The sequence below is a fragment of the Cyanistes caeruleus genome, chromosome 34 (assembly GCF_971803275.1).
Source record: "Cyanistes caeruleus chromosome 34, bCyaCae1.hap1.1, whole genome shotgun sequence".
Taxonomy (NCBI): domain Eukaryota; kingdom Metazoa; phylum Chordata; class Aves; order Passeriformes; family Paridae; genus Cyanistes; species Cyanistes caeruleus.
Window position 1 is genome coordinate 811550 of NC_141735.1, and position 18310 is coordinate 829859.

Sequence of the window (18310 nt, forward strand, 5' to 3'; positions counted from 1 at the left end):
GTAAAGTCTGAGTAACCCGGAGTAAAACATCTCGGAGCAAACCGTGAGTAATCCCGGAGGAAACTGTCTCCTTGGAGTAAAGCGTGAGTAACCCTGGAGTAAAACTTCACCCTGGTGTAAAACGTCCCCTTGGAGTAGAGTGTGAGTAACTCTGGAGTAAAATTGCCTCCTTGAAGTGTAACTCTGGAGTAGGAAGTCACCTCGGAGTAAAGTGTGAGTAACTCTGGAGTAGCGACTGCTCAGCCCCAGCGTGGGGACAAGTGAGAAGTGGCGGCCGAGTGGTGTCGGTGTAAGGGCTGAGTAACCTCGGAGTAAAGGCTGAGCAACGTCTGAGTAAGAGCGGAATAACCTCCAAGTAAAGGCTGAGTAACCTTTGAGTAAAGGCAGAGGAACCTCCGAGTAAAGGCTGAGCAACCTCAGAGCAAGGGCGGGGCTGAGTAAGGGCGGAGTAAGCGCAGAGCAGAGAGGATCGGACACCTGGAGTAAAGTGTGAGTAGCGACAAAGGAAACGCAGGAAGGGGGGAGGGGAGTGAGGAGCCGTGGGAGTAAGTCCGGAGTAAGTTCTGCCTGGAGGTCCCGAGTACCTCAGAGGCTGAGTAAACTTGGAGTAAACTCGGAGTAAAGGTCTCCCGGAGCCTGGGGTCAGTTCCGAGCAGGGACTGAGGAACTGCGGAGTAAGAGCTGAGTAAAGACCCCGCCCTGACCGTGAGTAACTCCGGAGTAAGATCTGGGTGGGAATCGAGTCCTGAGCAACCTCGACGGAAGTGCTGAGAAAGCTCCGAGTATCAACCTTGGAGTAACTTCGGAGTAACCGAGAGCAGGAGCAGAGAAGAGGCTGAGTAGTCCTGGAGTAAGGCTGGAGTAGGGCAGGTGTGGCCACAGAGCTGCCTTGGAGTAAAGTCTGAGTAACCCTGGAGTAACCTTGGAGTGAAGTGGGCCCAACCTTGGAGTAAAGTCTGAGTAACTCTGGAGTGAAGTCGGCCCAGCACTGGAGTAAAGTCTGAGTAACCCCAGAGTAACCTTGGAGTGAAGTGGGCTCAACCTCAGAGTAAAGTCTGAGTAACCCCGGAGTAACCTTGGAGTGATGAAGGCTCAAGCTTGGAGTAAAGTCTGAATATCTCTGGAGTAACCCCGGAGTAAAGCGGGACCAACCTTGGAGTAAAGTCTGAGTAACCCCGGAGTAACCCCAGAGTAAAGCGGGCCCAAGTTTGGCGTAAAGTCTGAGTAACCCGGGAGTAAAGTGGGAGTAACCTCCGAGGAAGCTCATAAAGGGCACCGGGACTCCCCTCCCCCCACCCCTCCCCCACCTGCCCCACCCTTTTAGGCCCCGCCCCCCCGAGCCCCGCCCTGGGGGGAGGGGCCCATATAGACTCTGCTTTAGAATATTGCCTTGAAAAAATAAAACTCAAATTGGGGGGGGGAGGGGAAAGAACCCCCCAAAAAATGGGGGGGGACCCCCAAATTCCTCCCCTCCCCCTCCCCAAAATCCAGCAGCAGTTCCTCGGAAGGGGGCGGGGTTTGGGGGGGGGGTCACGGCTTTGAGGACCCCTCCCCCCACCCCCCCCAAATCGTGGAGTTTTGGGGTCCCTCCCCCCTCCCCTCCCCCCCGAAGTTTTGGAGGCCGATCCCCATTTTGGGGTCACCCCAACCCCAAATTTGGGGGGTCCCGGGGGGGGCGCAGCAGCGATCCGGGGGCTGTGGGGAGAGGAAGGGGTTAAAAAGGGACCCCCCAAAAAGGTGAAATCCGCCCATCCCCCACCCCAGGTTTATCCCTCCCCTGAATTTTGGGGGTCTGAATTTAAGGGGGGGAGGGGTTTGGGGGATCCCCCCCCCCCCCCCTTTTTGGGACGTCTCAGTCTGGGGATTTTCCTGGATTTTCTCAAGTTTTGGGATTTTTGGTGTTTTTTGGGGATTTTTGGGGTTTTTTGGGGGGTTTTTTGGGGGGATTGGGCTCATTTTGGGGGTGTTTGAGTTTTGGGGGTCATCCCCCAACGATGCTGCCCCTCCCCCCCCCCCAATTTTGGGATCCCACAGTGGGGTGATCCCGGATTTTTTGGAAGAGATGATTCCAAATTTTTGGGGAGATGATCCCAGATTTTGGGGAGCTGATCCCGGATTTTTGGGGAGATTATCCCGAATTTTTGGGGGAGATGATCCCAGATTTTGGGGAGATGATCCCAGATTTTGGGGAGATGATCCTGGATTTTTGGGGAGATTATCCCGAATTTTTGGGGGAGATGATCCCTGATTTTTGGGGAGATGATCCCAGATTTTTTGGGGAGCTGATCCCGGATTTTGGGGTGATGATCCCAGATTTTTTTGGGGGGTCTCACCTGCTCAATATCAGAATTCGGTGTCGAGCACCCGGAAGGCGGAAGAACCTGCAGGGAAAAAAAAGGGGTCAGGAAACCCCCAAAAAAACCCCAAAAATACCCCAGAATCACCTAAAAAATACCTCAAAAATACCCCAAAATCACCTCAAAAATACCTCAAAAATACCTCAAAAATACCCCAAAATCACCTCAAAAATACCCCTCAAAAATACCCCAAAATCACCCCAAAACCACCTCAAAAATACCCCAAAATCACCTCAAAAATACCCTAAAAATACCCCTAAAAATACCCCAAAATCACCTCAAAAATACCCCTAAAAATACCCCCAAACCACCTCAAAACTCCCTAAAAATACTCAACACCCAAAATATCCCCAAATTTGCCCAAAATCATCTCAAAAAACCCCAAACCACTTCAAACATCCCCCAACCACGTTAAAAAAACCCCCAAAACCTCAAAAATTACCCCAAAACCACCTAAAAAATCCTTTAAAAACCCCAAAAACGCCTCAGAATTACCCCAAAGCCCCCCCAAGAGGGGAGGGTCTCCTGAAGGGCCCCCAGAATTTGGGGGTCCCCAGGTTTGGGGGGAGGGGGCGGAGCTGGGGTGGGTTTGGGGGTTCAGGGTGGGGGTTTGGGGGTTTTGGGGTCCTGTTGGGGGTTTGGGGGTCCCGTTTGGGGGGTCAGGATGGGGGTTTGGGGGTTGGGGGTTCAAAGTTTGGGTTCGGGGGTCCCGTTTGGGGGTCAGGGTTTGGGTTTTGGGGGATTTAAAAGGGTTCAGGGTGGGAGTTTGGGGGTTCAGGGGTCCCATTTGGGGCTTTTGGGGTCCCGTTGGAGTTTTGGGGGTCCCATTTGGATTTTGAAGGTCCTGTTTGGGTTGGGGGGTCCGATTTGGGTTTTGAGGGTCCTGTTTGGGGGTCAGGGATTGGATTTGGGAGTTTGGGGGTCCCGTTGGAGTTTTTGGGGTCCCATTTGGGGTTTTTGGGGTCCCATTTGGGTTTTAGGGGCCCAATTTAGGGGTTTTTTGGGTCCCATTTGGGGTTTCTGGGGTCCTGTTGGGGTTTTGAGGGTCCCGTTTGGGGGTCAGGATTTGGATTTGGGAGTTTGGGGGTCCCGCTGGGGTTTTTAGGGTCCCATTTAAGGGTTTTTGGGGTCCCATTTGGGTTTTAGGGGTCCCATTTGGGGTTTTTGGGGTCCCGTTGGGGTTTTTGGGGTCCCATTTGGGTTTTTGGGGTCCTATTTGGGTTTTTGGGGTCCCATTTGGGGTTTTTGGGCTCCCGTCGGGGTTTTTGGGGTCCCGTTGGGGTTTCTGGGGTCCCATTTGGGTTTTTGGGGTCCCATTTGGGTTTTTGGGGTCCCATTTGGGGTTTTTGGGCTCCCGTCGGGGTTTTTGGGGTCCCGTTGGGGTTTCTGGGGTCCCGTTGGGGTTTTTGGGGTCCCATTGGGGTTTTTGGGGTCCCGTTGGGGTTTTTGGGGTCCCATTGGGGTTTTTAAGGTCCTATTCGGGTTTCTGGGGTCCCATTTGGGGTTTTGGGGTCCCACTGGGGTTTTTGGGGTCCCGTTGGGGTTTTTGGGGTCCCGTTGGGGTTTTTGGGGTCCCGTTGGGGTTTTTGGGGTCCCGTTGGGGGCTGACCCGTGGGGGGCAGGGGGGCCGCGCGCAGCCCCGGCTCCTTCTGCAGCTGGATCTCCTTCAGCGCGAAGATGGACGTGGCTGGGGGAGGGGCAGGGCCCCCGTCAGATAAAGCCACGCCCCCCTCATTTGCATAACTGCACCCACCCCACAGGGAAACCCCACCCACCAAAACCACACCCGGGTGAAGCCCCACCCCCAATGATCACCCCACCCCTGAGCCACGCCCACAGTGCCCCGCCCATGTGAAACCCCGCCCCCACAGTGCCACACCCATGAGAAGCCCCACCCCCAGTGCCCCACCCATGTCAAGCCCCACCCCCACAGTGCCCCACCCATGTCAAGCCCCACCCCCACAGTGCCCCACCCATGTCAAGCCCCTCCCCCACCATGCCCCACCCATGTCAAGCCCCGCCCCTGATGCCCCACCTCAATCCAAGCCCCTCCCCAATGCCCCACCCACATTAAGCCCCACCCCATGCCCCACCCATGTCAAGCCCAGCCCCAAACCCCCATACAAAGCCCCGCCCCTAAAGCCCCACCCACCCAAAGCCCCGCCCCCGGCCCCGCCCCCGCTCACTGTCGGGCAGGGCGCTGACGCGCGCCCCGAGGCAGCCGAAGAAGCGATGTCCCATGGCCTCCGCCGCCGGCAGCCGCCGCCGCCCCTCGAACTGCCCCGCCCCGTCAGGCCACGCCCACCGCGGGACACGCCCACGGAGGGGCGTGGCTCTCCCCATCCCCCCACCCATAAATAGGCGTGGTTATATCCCCACCCCCTCCCCCCCGCCCTTGAGTCGCGCCCATGATGGGGAGGGGATGGGAGGCCACGCCCTGCTGGGTGGGCGTGGCCAAAGGGGGGCGGGGTCAGTGGGGGCCACGCCCACCTCACCTGCAGCAGCTGCCCCAGGAGGTCGGCGCCGTCCTGGTCCAACCTGGGGGGGGCAACGGGGTCAGGACCCCCCAAAAAACAGCCGGGGGATGGGGGCCACCCCCAGCTGTCCCCAGCTGTCCCCAGGTGTGTCCCAGCTGTCCCCAGGTGTGTCCCAGGTGTGTCCAGCTGTTCCCAGGTGTGTCCCAGATGTCCCCAGGTGTGTCCCAGGTGTGTCCCAGGTGTCCCCAGCTGTCCCCAGGTGTGCCCAGGTGTGTCCCAGGTGTCCCCAGCTGTCCCCAGGTGTGCCCAGGTGTGTCCCAGGTGTCCCTAGCTGTCCCCAGCTGTCCCCAGGTGTCTCCAGCTGTCTCCCAGGTGTCCTCAGGTGTGTCCCAGGTGTGTCCCAGCTGTCCCCAGCTGTCCCCAGCTGTCCCCAGCTGTCCCCAGCTGTCCCCAGGTGTGTCCCAGGTGTCCCCAGGTGTGTCCCCACCTTGGCGCGTGCTGCCGCAGCCCCTCAGGGGGGTACAGGGGATATTTGTGCGCCCGAAATTCGGCGTTGGCGCCGATCCCCGGCCACGTCTCCTCCGTGGGGGTCCCTGGGGGGACAGGGGGGACTCAGGGATCCCAAATTCCCCAAATCCCTTTAATTCCTCCCAAAAATCCCTTTAATTCCCAAAAATCCCTTTAAGACCCACCCCAATCCCTTTAATTTCCCCAAAATTCCCCGGATTTCCCAAATTCCCGAGCTCCTCTGAATTCCCAGATTCCCGGATTCCCAAATTCCCCAACCCCCTTCCCCCGAATTCCCAAATTCGCACATTCCTGGATTCCCCTGAACTCCTGGATTTCCTCAATTCCTGAACTCCCCAACTTCCCCGGATTCCCAGATTCCCGAATTCCCAGTTCCCAATTCCCGAATTCCTGAATTCCCAGATTCCCGAATTCCAGGATTCCCAGATCCCCAAACCCCCAAATCCCTGAATTCCAGGATTCCAAATTCCCAAATCCCCGAATTCCCAAATTCCTGAATTCCCAAATCCCTGAACCCCCAAATCCCCAAATTCCCAATTCCCAAAATTCCCGAATTCCCAGATTCCCAGATCCCCAAATCCCTGAACCCCCAAATCCCCAAATTCCCAATTCCCAAAATTCCTGAATTCCCAGATTCTGAATCCCTGAATTCCCAGATTCCCAGATTCCCGCATCCCCAGATCCCCGAATCCCAGGATTCCGGATCCCCCAAATCCCAGGATTCCCAACCCCCCGAATCCCAGGATTCCCAACCCCCCGAATCCCAGGATTCCCGTCTCCCCGAATCCCAGGATTCCCAGATCCCCCGAATCCCGGGATTCCCAGATCCCTGAATCCCAGGATTCCCAGATCCCTGAATCCCAGGATTCCCAGATCTCCCGAATCCCAGGATTCCCGACCCCCCAAATCCCAGGATTCCCGTCTCCCCCGAATCCCAGGATTCCCAGATCCCCGAATCCCAGGATTCCCAGATCCCCGAATCCCGGGATTCCCAGATCCCCGAATCCCGGGATTCCCGGATCCCCCGAATCCCAGGATTCCCAGATCCCCGAATCCTGGGATTCCCAGATCCCCCGAATCCCGGGATCCCCGACCCCCCGAATCCCGGGATCCCCGACCCCCCAGATTCCAGGATTCCCGTCTCCCCGAATCCCAGGATTCCCATCTCCCCGAATCCCAGGATCCCAGATCCCCCGAATCCCAGGATTCCCAGATCCCCCGAATCCCAGGATTCCCAGATCCCCGAATCCCAGGATTCCCGTCTCCCCCGAATCCCAGGATTCCCGTCTCCCCCGAATCCCAGGATTCCAGACCCCCCGAATCCCGGGATTCCCGTCTCCCCGAGCCCCCCGAATCCCGGGATATTTTGGGAATCCCTGCGGACCCAGCAGGCGGAAGATGAAGTGCAGCTGCTCCTCCACGGTGGCCCCGGGGAACAGCGGCCGCCCCGTCACCATCTCCGAGAAGATGCAGCCGACGCCCCTGGGCGGCCGAAACGTTGGGATCCCCCCGGAAAATCCCCAAACGATTCCCAAATCCCCCAAATTCCCCCAGTTCCTCCTCATCCCGGACCCCAAAACCCCGGGAATCGTCCCCGGCCCCCTCCCAGTGCTCCCAGTCCCTCTCCAATCCCCTCCCAGTTCCCATTCCCATTATTCCCATTATTCCCATTATTCCCATCATTCCCATTCCCATCATTCCCATCATTCCCATTCTCCCATTCCTGTTATTCCTGTTTTCCCCGTTCCCATTCCCTGTTATCCCCATTCCCGTTATCCCATTCCCACTTCTGTTATCCCATCATTCCCATCATTCCCGTCATTCCCATTATCCCGTTATCCCATTATTCCCCACCATTCCCGTTATCCCCTCATTCCCGTCGTTCCCACCATTCCCATTATCCTATTATTCCCATAATTCCCATCATTCCCATCATTCCCATCATTCCTGTCATTCCCACTGTTCCCGTTATCCCGTTATCCCATTATTCCGTTATCCCATCATTCCCGCCATTCCCGTTATCCCATCATTCCCGTTATCCCGTTTTCCCGCCATTCCCGTTATCCCGCCATTCCTGTTATCCCATTTTCCTGCCATTCCCGTTATCCTGTTATCCCGTTATCCCGTTATCCCGTTTTCCCGCCATTCCCGTTATCCCGCCATTCCCGCCATTCCCGTTATCCCGTTTTCCCGTCATTCCCGCCATTCCCGTTTCCCCACCATTCCCGCCATTCCCGTTTTCCCGCCATTCCCGTTATCCCGCCATTCCCGTTATCCCGTCATTCCCGCCATTCCCGTTTTCCCGCCATTCCCGTTATCCCGTCATTCCCGCCATTCCCGTTTTCCCGCCATTCCCGTTATCCCGTCATTCCCGCCATTCCCGTTTTCCCGCCATTCCCGTTATCCCGTCATTCCCGCCATTCCCGTTTTCCCGCCATTCCCGTTATCCCGCCATTCCCGCCATCCTGCCTATCCCGCCATTCCCGCCATTCCCGTTTTCCCGCCATTCCCGTTATCCCGCCTATCCCCGCCATTCCCGGCATTCCCGTTTTCCCGCCATTCCCATTTTCCCGCCATTCCCGTTTTCCCGCCATTCCCGTTATCCCGCCTATCCCGCCATTCCCGCCATTCCCGTTTTCCCGCCGTTCCCATTATCCCGTTTTCCCGCCATTCCCGTTTTCCCGCCATTCCCGCCATTCCCGTTTTCCCGCCATTCCCGCCATTCCCGTTTTCCCGCCGTTCCCGCCATTCCCATTATTCCGTTTTCCTGCCATTCCCGTTATCCCATCATTCCCATTATCCCGTCAGTCATTCCCGTTATCCCGTTTTCCCGCCGTTCCCGCCATTCCCGTTTTCCCGCCATTCCCGTTTTCCCGCCGTTCCCGCCGTTCCCGTTTTCCCGCCGTTCCCACCACATGTCGATCTGTGTGGAGTACTCGGTGGATCCCAGCAGGATGTCGGGGGGGCGGTACCAGAGCGTCACCACCTCGCTGGAGAACGTCTTGGTGGGGATGGACTTGGCCCGGGCCAGGCCTGAGGGGATCGGGGATTGGGATTTGGGATTTGGGATCAGGATCGGGATCAGGATCAGGATCAGGATCAGGATCGGGATCAGGATCAGGATCAGGGGGTTTGGGATCAGGATCAGGATCAGGATCAGGATCAGGATCGGGATCAGGATCGGGATCAGGATCAGGATCGGGATCAGGATCGGGATCAGGATCAGGATCAGGATTTGGGATCAGGATCAGGATCAGGATCAGGATCAGCGGTACCAGAGCGTCACCACCTCGCTGGAGAACGTCTTGGTGGGGATGGACTTGGCCCGGGCCAGGCCTGAGGGGCAGGGATCGGGATTTGGGATTTGGGATTTTGGGATTTGGTATCAGGATCAGGATCAGGATCAGGGGGTTTGGGATCAGGATCAGGATCAGGATCAGGGGGTTTGGGATCAGGATCAGGACTGGGATTTGGGATCAGGATCAGGATCAGAATCGGGATCAGGATCAGGATCAGGGGGTTTGGGATCAGGATCGGGATCAGGATCAGGATCGGGATCAGGATCAGGATCGGGATCGGGATCGGGATTGGGATCAGGATCAGGATCAGGATCGGGATCAGGATTTGGGATCAGGATCAGGATCAGGATCGGGATCAGGATCGGGATCAGCGGTACCAGAGCGTCACCACCTCGCTGGAGAACGTCTTGGTGGGGATGGACTTGGCCCGGGCCAGGCCTGAGGGTTTTGGGATTTTGGGATTTTGGGATCAGGATTGGGATTTGGGATTTGGGATCAGGATCAGGATCAGGTTTGGGATCGGGATCAGGATCAGGATCGGGATCAGGATCAGGATCGGGATCAGGATCGGGATCAGGATCAAGATCAGGATCAGGATTTTGGATTTGGATCAGGTTTGGGATCAGGACTGGGATAAGGATTGGGATCAGGGGATTTGGGATTTGGGGGGTGCCAGGAGAGGTTTTTGGGGTGTCCTGACCGAAATCTGCCAGTCTGAGCTCCCCACGGCGGCTGAGAAGGTCCTGGGAAGGTTTGTGGGGTCCTGGGGGATTTTGGGGGATCCTGGGGGGATTTTGGGGGATCCTGGGGGGATTTTGGGGGGTCCTGGGGAGATTTTGGGGGGCTTTGGGGGATCCTGGGGGGATTTTGGGGGATCCTGGGGGGTTTTTGGGGGAGGTCCTGGGGGTTTTTGGGGTGCCAGGAGAGGTTTTTGGGGTGTCCTGACCGAAATCCGCCAGTTTGAGGTCCCCACGGCGGCTGAGCAGGAGGTTCTGGGGTTTGAGGTCGCGGTGCAGAACCTTGTGGCGGTGGCAGAAGGCGAGACCCCGCAGCAGCTGGAACAGGAAGAGCTGCCCCCACCCCAAAAATGGGACTGGGGACCCCCAAAATCCCCCCCAAAATCCCCCCAAAACCCCTCAGCCTGACATTGGGAATGATGACCCCAAAATTCACCCAAATCCCCCCAAAATCCCTCAAATCTTCCCAAATCCCCTCACCCTGACCAATATAATAATAATAACAATAACAATAACAATAACAATAACAATAATAATAATAATAATAATAATAATAATAATAATAATCAAATTATTATTACATTATTCCTAATAATTAATTATATCAGTTAATTACTAGTTATAATAACAATTATAAAAATAATAACCCAATTAATATTGGGAACAATAATGACCCCAAAACCCACCCAAATCCCCCCAAAATTCCCCCAAAATCCCCCAAAAATCCTCCCAAAATCCCTCAGCCTGACATTGGGAATGATGACCCCAAAATTCACCCAAATCCCCCCAAAATCCCTCAAATCTTCCCAAATCCCCTCACCCTGACCAATATAATAATAATAATAATAATAATAATAATAATAATAATAATAATAATAATAATAATAATAATAATAATAATAATAATATATTATTACGTTATTCCTAATAATTAATTATATCAGTTAATTACTAGTTATAATAACAATTATAAAAATAATAACCCAATTATTATTGGGAACAATAATGACCCCAAAACCCACCCAAATCCACCCAAAATTCCCCAAAATCCTCCCAAAATCCTCCCCAAATCCCCCCAAAATCCCCCCAAAATTCCCCCAAATCCTCTCAAAATCCCCCCAAATTCCCCAAAATCCATCCAAAATCCCCCCAAAATTCCCCCAAAATGTCCCAAAATCCCCCCAAAATTCCCCCAAATCCTCTCAAAATTCCCACAAATCCCCCAAAATCCTCCCCAAATCCCCCCAAAATCCCCCCAAAATTCCCCCAAAAATGCCCCAAAATTCCCCCAAAATGTCCCAAAATTCCCCCAAAATCCCCCCAAAACCACCCAAAACCCCCCAAAATCCCCCCAAAATTCCCCCAAAATCCCCCAAAAATCCTCCCAAAATTCCTCCAAAATCCCTCCAAAATGTCCCAAAATTCCCCCAAATCCACCCAAAATCCCCCAAAATCCCCAAAATTCCCCCAAAATCCCCCCAAAATTCCCCCAAAAATGCCCCAAAATTCCCCCAAATCCATCCAAAATCCCCCCAAAATTCCCCCAAATCCTCTCAAAATCCCTCCAAAATCCCCCCAAAGCCACCCAAAACCCCCCAAAATCCCCCCAAAATTCCCCCAAAATCCCCCCAAAAATGCCCCAAAATCCCCCCAAAATGTCCCAAAATTCCCCCAAAATCCCCCAAAATCCCCAAAACCCCCCAAAACCCCCCAAAATCCCCCCAAAATCTCACCCTGACGTTGTGCATGCTGATGACGTTCCCACAATCATCCAGGTACTGCTTGAGGTCCCGATCCTGGGGAAAAAAAAAACAACCGGAAAAATCCCAAATTGGGGAAGTTTTGGGGGATTTTGGGGTCCCTGGAGGGAATTTTTGGGGTAAATTTTGGGGTCCTGGGGGATTTTGAGAATCCCCAAGAGGGAATTTTCGGGCTCCTGGAGTGAATTTGGGATGAATTTTGGGGGTTTTTGGGGTGTTTTTTGGGTGTCTTTGGGGTGTTTTTGGGATTAATTTGGGAAAAATTTTGGGATTAATTTGGGATGAATTTTGGGGTTTTTTGGGGTGTTTCTGCGATGTTTTTGGGGTGATTTTGGGGTGTTTTGAGGTGTTTTTGGGATGATTTTGGGATAATTTTGGGGTTTTTGGGGTGTTTTTGGGATGATTTTGGGATAATTTTGGGGTTTTTGGGGTGTTTTTGGGATGATTTTGGGATAAATTTTGGGATGAATTTGGGATGGATTTGGGATTAATTTGGGATGAATTTTGGGGTTTTTGGGGTGTTTTTAGGGTGTCTTTGGGGTGTTTTTGGGATTTGGGATAAATTTTGGGATTAATTTGGGATAAATTCAGGATGAACTTGGGATGAATTTTGGGTGTTTTTGAGGTGATTTTGGGATGAATTTTTGGGGTGTTTTCAGGTGTTTTTGGGATGATTTTGGGATAATTTTGGGTGCTTTCGGGTGTTTTTGGGGTGTTTTTGGGATAAATTTTGGGATAAATTTTGGGATGAATTTGGGATGAATTTTAGGATGGATTTGGGATGATTTTGGATTAATTTGGGATGAATTTTGGGGTTTTTTGGGTGTTTCTGCGATGTTTTTGGGGTGTTTTTGGGGTGTTTTGAGGTGTTCTTGGGGTGTCTTCGGGATGAATTTTTGGGGTGTTTTCAGGGTGGTTTGGGGGTGTTTTTGGGGTGTTTTTGGGGTGTTTTCAGGTGTTTTCGGGTGTTTTTGGGGTGTTTTGGGTGTTTTTGGGGTGTTTTCAGGTGTTTTCGGGTGTTTTTAGGGTGTTTTCGGGTGTTTTCGGGGTGTTTTCGGGTGTTTTCGGGTGTTTTTGGGGTGTTTTTGGGTGTTTTGAGGGTGTTTTCGGGTGTTTTTAGGGTGTTTTCGGGTGTTTTCGGGGTGTTTTCGGGTGTTTTCTGGTGTTTTTGGGGTGTTTTGGGTGTTTTTGGGGTGTTTTCAGGTGTTTTCGGGGTGTTTTCGGGTGTTTTTGGGGCGCTCACCAGGTACTCGAAGACGAGTGTCAGGCACTGCGGGGTGTGCACGATGTCATGCAGCGTCACCACGTTGGCGTGCTTCAGGTCCCGCAGCAGGGACACTGCGGGGACAGCGCGGTGACATTGGGGACATCGGGGTTAAGTGGCCTCAGCCGTGGTGGGAGCCACACCCAAACCTCCCTGACCCCCTCCCCAACACAGTCCCCAGTGTCCCCAGTGATGTCCCCAATGTCCCAAATGCGTCCCCAGTGATGTCCCCAATGTCCCCAGTGTGTCCCAAGCGATGTCCCCAATGTCCCCACCCTCGCAGATGGCCGTGCAGTGTCCCCAGTGATGTCCCCAATGTGTCCCCAGTGGCCCCAGCGATGTCCCCATGCCTCAGCGATGTCCCCAGTGTCCCCAATGTCCCCTGTGATGTCCCCAGTGTGTCCCCACCTTCATGGATGGCTGTGCAGGGTCCCCAGTGATGTCCCCAGTGATGTCCCCAATGTCCCCAGCAATGTCCCCAGTGTCTCCAATGTGTCCCCAATGTCCCCAGTGATGTCCCCAATGTCCCCAATGTCCCCAGTGGAGTCCCCAGTGATGTCCCCAGTGTGTCCCCCATGTCCCCAGTGATGTCCCCAATGTCCCCAGTGACGTTCCCAGTGTCCCCAGTGTCCCCAGTGTCCCCACCCTCGCGGATGGCCGTGCAGGGTCCCCAGTGATGTCCCCAATGTCCCCAATGTCCCCAGTGATGTCCCCAGTGTGTCCCCAATGTCCCCAGTGATGTCCCCAATGTCCCCAGTGATGTCCCCAATGTCCCCAGTGATGTCCCCAGTGTGTCCCCAGTGTCCCCAGTGATGTCCCCAGTGTCCCCAGCGATGTCCCCAGTGTCCCCACCCTCGCGGATGGCCGTGCAGGGCGCCCCCTCCTCGTGCTCCAGCCGGATTTCCTTCAGCGCCACCAGGTTCTCGGTCAGTTTGCTGCGGCCCTTGTACACCGTGGCATACGTGCCCTGGGGACATGAGGGGACATCAGGGGACAGCAGGGGACAGCAGGGGACAGTGGGGACAGCGGGGACAGCAGGGGACATCAGGGGACATCAGGGGACAGCAGGGACAGCAGGGACAGCAGGGGACAGCGGGGGACAGCGGGGGACAGCAGGGGACATCACGGGACATCAGGGGGCAGTGGGGACAGCGGGGACATCAGGGGACATCAGGGGACAGCGGGGACATCAGGGGACAGTGGGGACAGCAGGGGATAACAGGGGACAGCTGGAGACAGTGGGGACATCAGGGGACATGAGGGGACATGAGGGGACATGAGGGGACAGCAGGGGACAGCGGGGGACATCAGGGTCACAGGAGGGGACACACAGACAATGGCGGATGTGAGGGCTGGGGGGACACTGGGGGGACACTGGGGACACACAGGGGACATTGGGGACACACTGGGGACACACAGGGGACACTTTGGGGACACACAGGGGACATTGGGGACACACAGGGGACATTGGGGACACACAGGGGACACACAGGGGACACTGGGGACACTTTGGGGACACACAGGGAACACACAGGGGACACACAGGGGACACACAGGGGACACTGGGGACACTTTGGGGACACACAGGGAACACACAGGGGACATTGGGGACACTTTGGGGACACTGTGGGGACACCAGTGGCCGCCCCTCACCTCTCCCAGTTTGTCCAGTTTGACGTAGGTCTCCAGCTTCCCGAAGCCGATCTCGGACTGGCGGAGAGGGGACGCGGTTACTGGGAGAACTGGGAGAACTGGGGGTGACCCCGGCCCCTCCCACCCCCCCCGTGGCTCCATGCTGGTCTGTACCGGTCTCTACTGGTCTGTACTGGTCTATACTGGTCTGCACTGGTCTATGCTGGTCTGTACTGGTCTGTACTGGTCTGTTCCGGTCTGTATCACTCTGTACTGGTCTGCGCTGGTCTGCGCTGGTCTGCGCTGGTCTGCGCTGGTCTGCGCTGGTCTGTACTGGTCTGTACTGGTCTGTTCCGGTCTGTTCCGGTCTGTATCACTCTGTACTGGTCTGGACTGGTCTGTACTGGTCTGTATCACTCTGCACTGGTCTGTACTGGCCCACACTGGTCTGTACTGGTCTGTACTGGTCTGTACTGGTCTGTACTGGTCTGCACTGGTCTGTACTGGTCTGTACTGGTCTGCACTGGCCCACACTGGTCTACACTGGTCTGTACTGGACTATACTGGTTTATACCAGCCTGTACTGGTCCATACTGGTCTGTATTAAGAACACTTTGGTTTATACCAACCTATACTAACTCATACTGGTTCATACTGGTTTATACTGGCCTATACCAGTTTATACCGACCCGTACTGGTTTATACTGGTCTATACTGGTCCATACTGGTGCGCAGGGGACTCACCAGGGAGACGCGGCGCAGGCGGCGGCTCAGGGGCCCGGGCAGCCCCAGCCCCCCCTCGGGCAGGCGCGTGTCGGCCGGCAGGGACAGGCGCTTGGTGACGTCCTGGGGACACCAGTGACACACCGGTGACACACCAGTGACACACCAGTAACCCCCAGTGACACCCCCAGTGCTCCCAGTAACCTCCAGTGACACTGGTGACACCGGTGCTCCAATACCTCCCCCCTCCATTTCCCCCAGTCCCTCCCAGTGCTCCCAGTTCCCCTCCCAGTCCCTCCCAGTTTCCCCAGTCCCTTCCCAATCCCCTCCCAGTCCCTCCCACAGTGCTCCCAGTCCCCCCCAGTCCCTCCCAGTGCCCCCCCAATCCCTTCCCAATCCCCTCCCAGTCCCTCCCAGTCCCTCCCAGTGCCCCCCAGAGCCCTTCCCAGTCCCCCCCAATCCCCTCCCAGTCCCTCCCAGTCCCCCCAGTTTCCCCAGTCCCTTCCCAATCCCCTCCCAGTCCCTCCCAGTCCCTCCCAGTGCCCCCCAGAGCCCCCCCAATCCCTCCCAATCCCCCCCAGAGCCCCCCAATTCCCTCCCAGTCCCTCCCAGTTTCCCCAGTCCCCCCCAATCCCCTCCCAGTGCCCCCCAGTCCCTCCCAGTCCCCCCCCAGTCCCCCCAGTTTCCCCAGTCCCACCTCGCAGGCGCTGGTCCGGGGGTGCTGCCGGAGCCTCACGGGTGACGTCACCTCCTCCGAGGATGTCCCCGAGGGGGGGTCGCTCTCCCCGTCCGAGCCCATCCGAGCCTCGTCCCCCCCCGGCTCTGGGGTTTGGGGGGGCACGGGGGGGGGCGTCAGGGACCCCCAGGAAACCCCCAAAAATCAAAAGGCACCAAAAAAAAACCCCCCAAAAAACCCCCCAAAAACCCAAACCCCCCCAAAATCAAAGAACCACCCCCCCACCCTGACCCCGGTGACACCAAAACCCCCCTAGGGACCCCAAAACCCCCCCAGGGACCCCAAAACCCCTTCAGGGACCCCAAAACCTCCCCGGGGACCCCAAAATCCCCCCGGGACCCCCCCATGTCCCCAAAAACCCCCCAAAGGACGTCCCCAGACCCCCCCCATGTCCCCAAACCCTCCCGGGGACCCCAAAAAAGTCACCCCTGAACCCCAAAACCCCCCCGGGGACCCCCTCCAACTGCCCCACCCCCCCCAGGGGACAGAGGAGGTGACACGGGGACACCGAGGCGGGGGGAGGGGAGGGGGGAGGGGACAGGTGGTGGCACCGGAGGGGGGGGAGGGGACAGGATTTGGGGACAGATGGACGGAGCCGGGGGGCACCTGGGGATGGGGGAGGGGCACGGGGGGGGACCCCAGGGCTCTTAAAGGGACCGTGCTCGGCTGGGGGAGGGGTGTCTTAAAGGGACAAGCACCCTCTTAAAGGGACAGAGACCCTCTTAAAGGGACAGAGACCCTCTTAAAGGGACAGGGACCCTCTTAAAGGGATAGAGACGCTCTTAAAGGGACAGGGACCCTCTTCAAGGGATAGAGACGCTCTTAAAGGGACAGGCACCCCTCAATTTCCCTTCTGCCCCTCCACTCTCAAGGCTCTTAAAGGGACAGACACCTTCTTAAAGGGACACGGACCCTCTTAAAGAGACAGGCACACTCTTAAAGGGACAGGCACCCCCCCAAGCCCCGCCTTCTTAAAGGGCCAGCTCCCCACTGGAGGAGGGGGCGGGGCCGGCTCTGAGGGGGCGGGGCCGCCCTTAAAGGGCCAGCGCTCACCGCTGTCGCTGCTGGGGCCGTCGCGGGGGTCCCCCAGGCCCTTGTCGGGGGCGCGGCCCCCCCGCAGCGTCATCGACAGCTGCCGCTTGATCTTCTTCATCCGGTCCATGGCCGAGCCCTGCGGGGACACACCTGAGCGTCCCTGCACACCTGGGGACACCTGGGGACACACCTGGGGACACCTGGGGACACCTGGGGACACCTGGGGTCACCGCACACCTGAGCGTCCCTGCACACCTGGGGACAACTGGGGACAGCTGGGGACACCTGGGGACACCCTGAACACCTGGGGTCACCGCACACCTGAGCGTCCCTGCACACCTGGGGACACCTGGGGACATCTGGGGACACCCTGAACACCTGGGGTCACTGCACACCTGGGCACAGCTGGGAACACCTGGATGCCCTGCAAACCTGGGGCCCACCTTACACACCTGGTGCCTGAACACTCCTCAACACCTGGATGCCCGGCACATCTGGGCACATCTGGGTACACCTGGGCACACCTGGATTCACCCTGAACACCTGGGCCCACCCTGCACACCCAGGGACTGAACACCCCTGAAGAGATGCCCGGCACACCTGGGGTCAACCTCAACACCTGGGCACACCTGGACACACCTGGATTCACCCTGCACACCTGGACACACCTGGACGCTCCCCACACCCGCCCCCTCCCCTCCTGTCCCCCCCTCCCCTCAGGGCTCCCCTCCCCCACTGACACCGCGGCCTCCCCCCCCCCACTGCCCTCACAGAAGCTCCGGGGTTTCCCGGGGGGTTCCCAGGGGGGTTCCCGCGGGGGGTTCCCGAAGGTTCCCGAAGGTTCCCGGGGGGTTCCCCCGTTACCGGCTCAGCGCCGCGGGGCCTCCCAGAAATCCTCGGCCATGGCGGGGCCGGGCCCGACCCCGCGGGCGGCTCCGGGGGGGGCCGGGCCGGGCCGGGCCGGGCGGGAGCGGCGGGAGCGGCGGCGGCAGCGGCGGCGCAAGATGGCGGCGGGGGCGGAGCTGGGTGACGTCACGTGCGAGGGGCGGGAAAAGGCGCTGGAGGGGCGGGGCCAACAGCAGAGCGACGGCGGCGTGAGGGGCGGGGCCAAGCGTTGAGTGACGTGTGAGGGGCGGGGTCAAGTTTTGAGTGACGTGTGAGAGGCGGGGCCAAAGCGTTGAGTGACGTGTGAGGGGCGGGGCCAAGCGTTGAGTGATGTGTGAGAGGCGGGGCCAAAGCATTGAGTGACGTGTGAGGGGCAGGGTCAAGTGCTGAGTGATGTCACACAAAGGGCAGGAAAAGAGGGTGTGGGGAAGGGGAAAAGGGGGCGGGGCTTAAGAGGACATGCCCCTTCTTGGGTTGGGGGGGCTCAGGGGTTCCTTCATGGGGACCCCCAATGACATCACCACCAACAGCCCCTCCCCCCACTGCCCCCCACCCTTTGGAGGGGGCGGGGACAGCCCCAAAGAGGCTCCACCCCTTTTTGGGGGGAGGGGAGACTGGACTCCGAGGTTACTCCTTGTTTACTCCGTGGCCCAAAACAGGATGGGGCTGCCCCGAGGTTACTCCAGAGCTACTCCGAGGTTACTCCAGGCCCAGGAACGGGGTATTCCAGCGGTACCTCAAGGTTACTCAGCAGTTACTCAGGGGTTACTCCAAGTTTCCCCACAGGTTACTCCGCCAGTGCCCAGCAGTTGCTCCAGGGTTACTCCGAGTTCCTCAGGGTTACCCCGGGGTTACTCACAGGCCCCTCCCCCACCGC

General features: G+C 57.2%; 1 protein-coding gene across 2 annotated transcripts; it reads right to left on the bottom strand.

The window, feature by feature from the left end:
• Nucleotides 1-478: 478 nt before the first annotated feature.
• CDK16 (cyclin dependent kinase 16) lies at nucleotides 479-17554 on the bottom strand. Of its 2 annotated transcripts, none has more exons than XM_086871026.1 (17): nucleotides 17413-17554; nucleotides 16567-16684; nucleotides 15475-15599; nucleotides 14799-14900; nucleotides 14076-14132; nucleotides 13275-13389; nucleotides 12402-12496; nucleotides 11132-11194; nucleotides 9608-9731; nucleotides 8275-8395; nucleotides 6747-6844; nucleotides 5322-5427; nucleotides 4853-4895; nucleotides 4544-4634; nucleotides 3967-4044; nucleotides 2334-2381; nucleotides 479-1695 (listed from the first exon to the last, which is right to left on the bottom strand). In XM_086871026.1, exons 2-16 carry the CDS (start codon nucleotides 16673-16675, stop codon nucleotides 2344-2346), a joined length of 1365 nt encoding a protein of 454 aa, XP_086727152.1. In that variant the 5' UTR covers nucleotides 16676-16684; nucleotides 17413-17554; the 3' UTR covers nucleotides 479-1695; nucleotides 2334-2343. The 2 variants fall into 2 exon arrangements, with proteins under 2 accessions (XP_086727152.1, XP_086727153.1); XM_086871027.1 differs by lacking the exon at nucleotides 17413-17554 and adding an exon at nucleotides 17320-17338.
• Nucleotides 17555-18310: the final 756 nt, after the last annotated feature.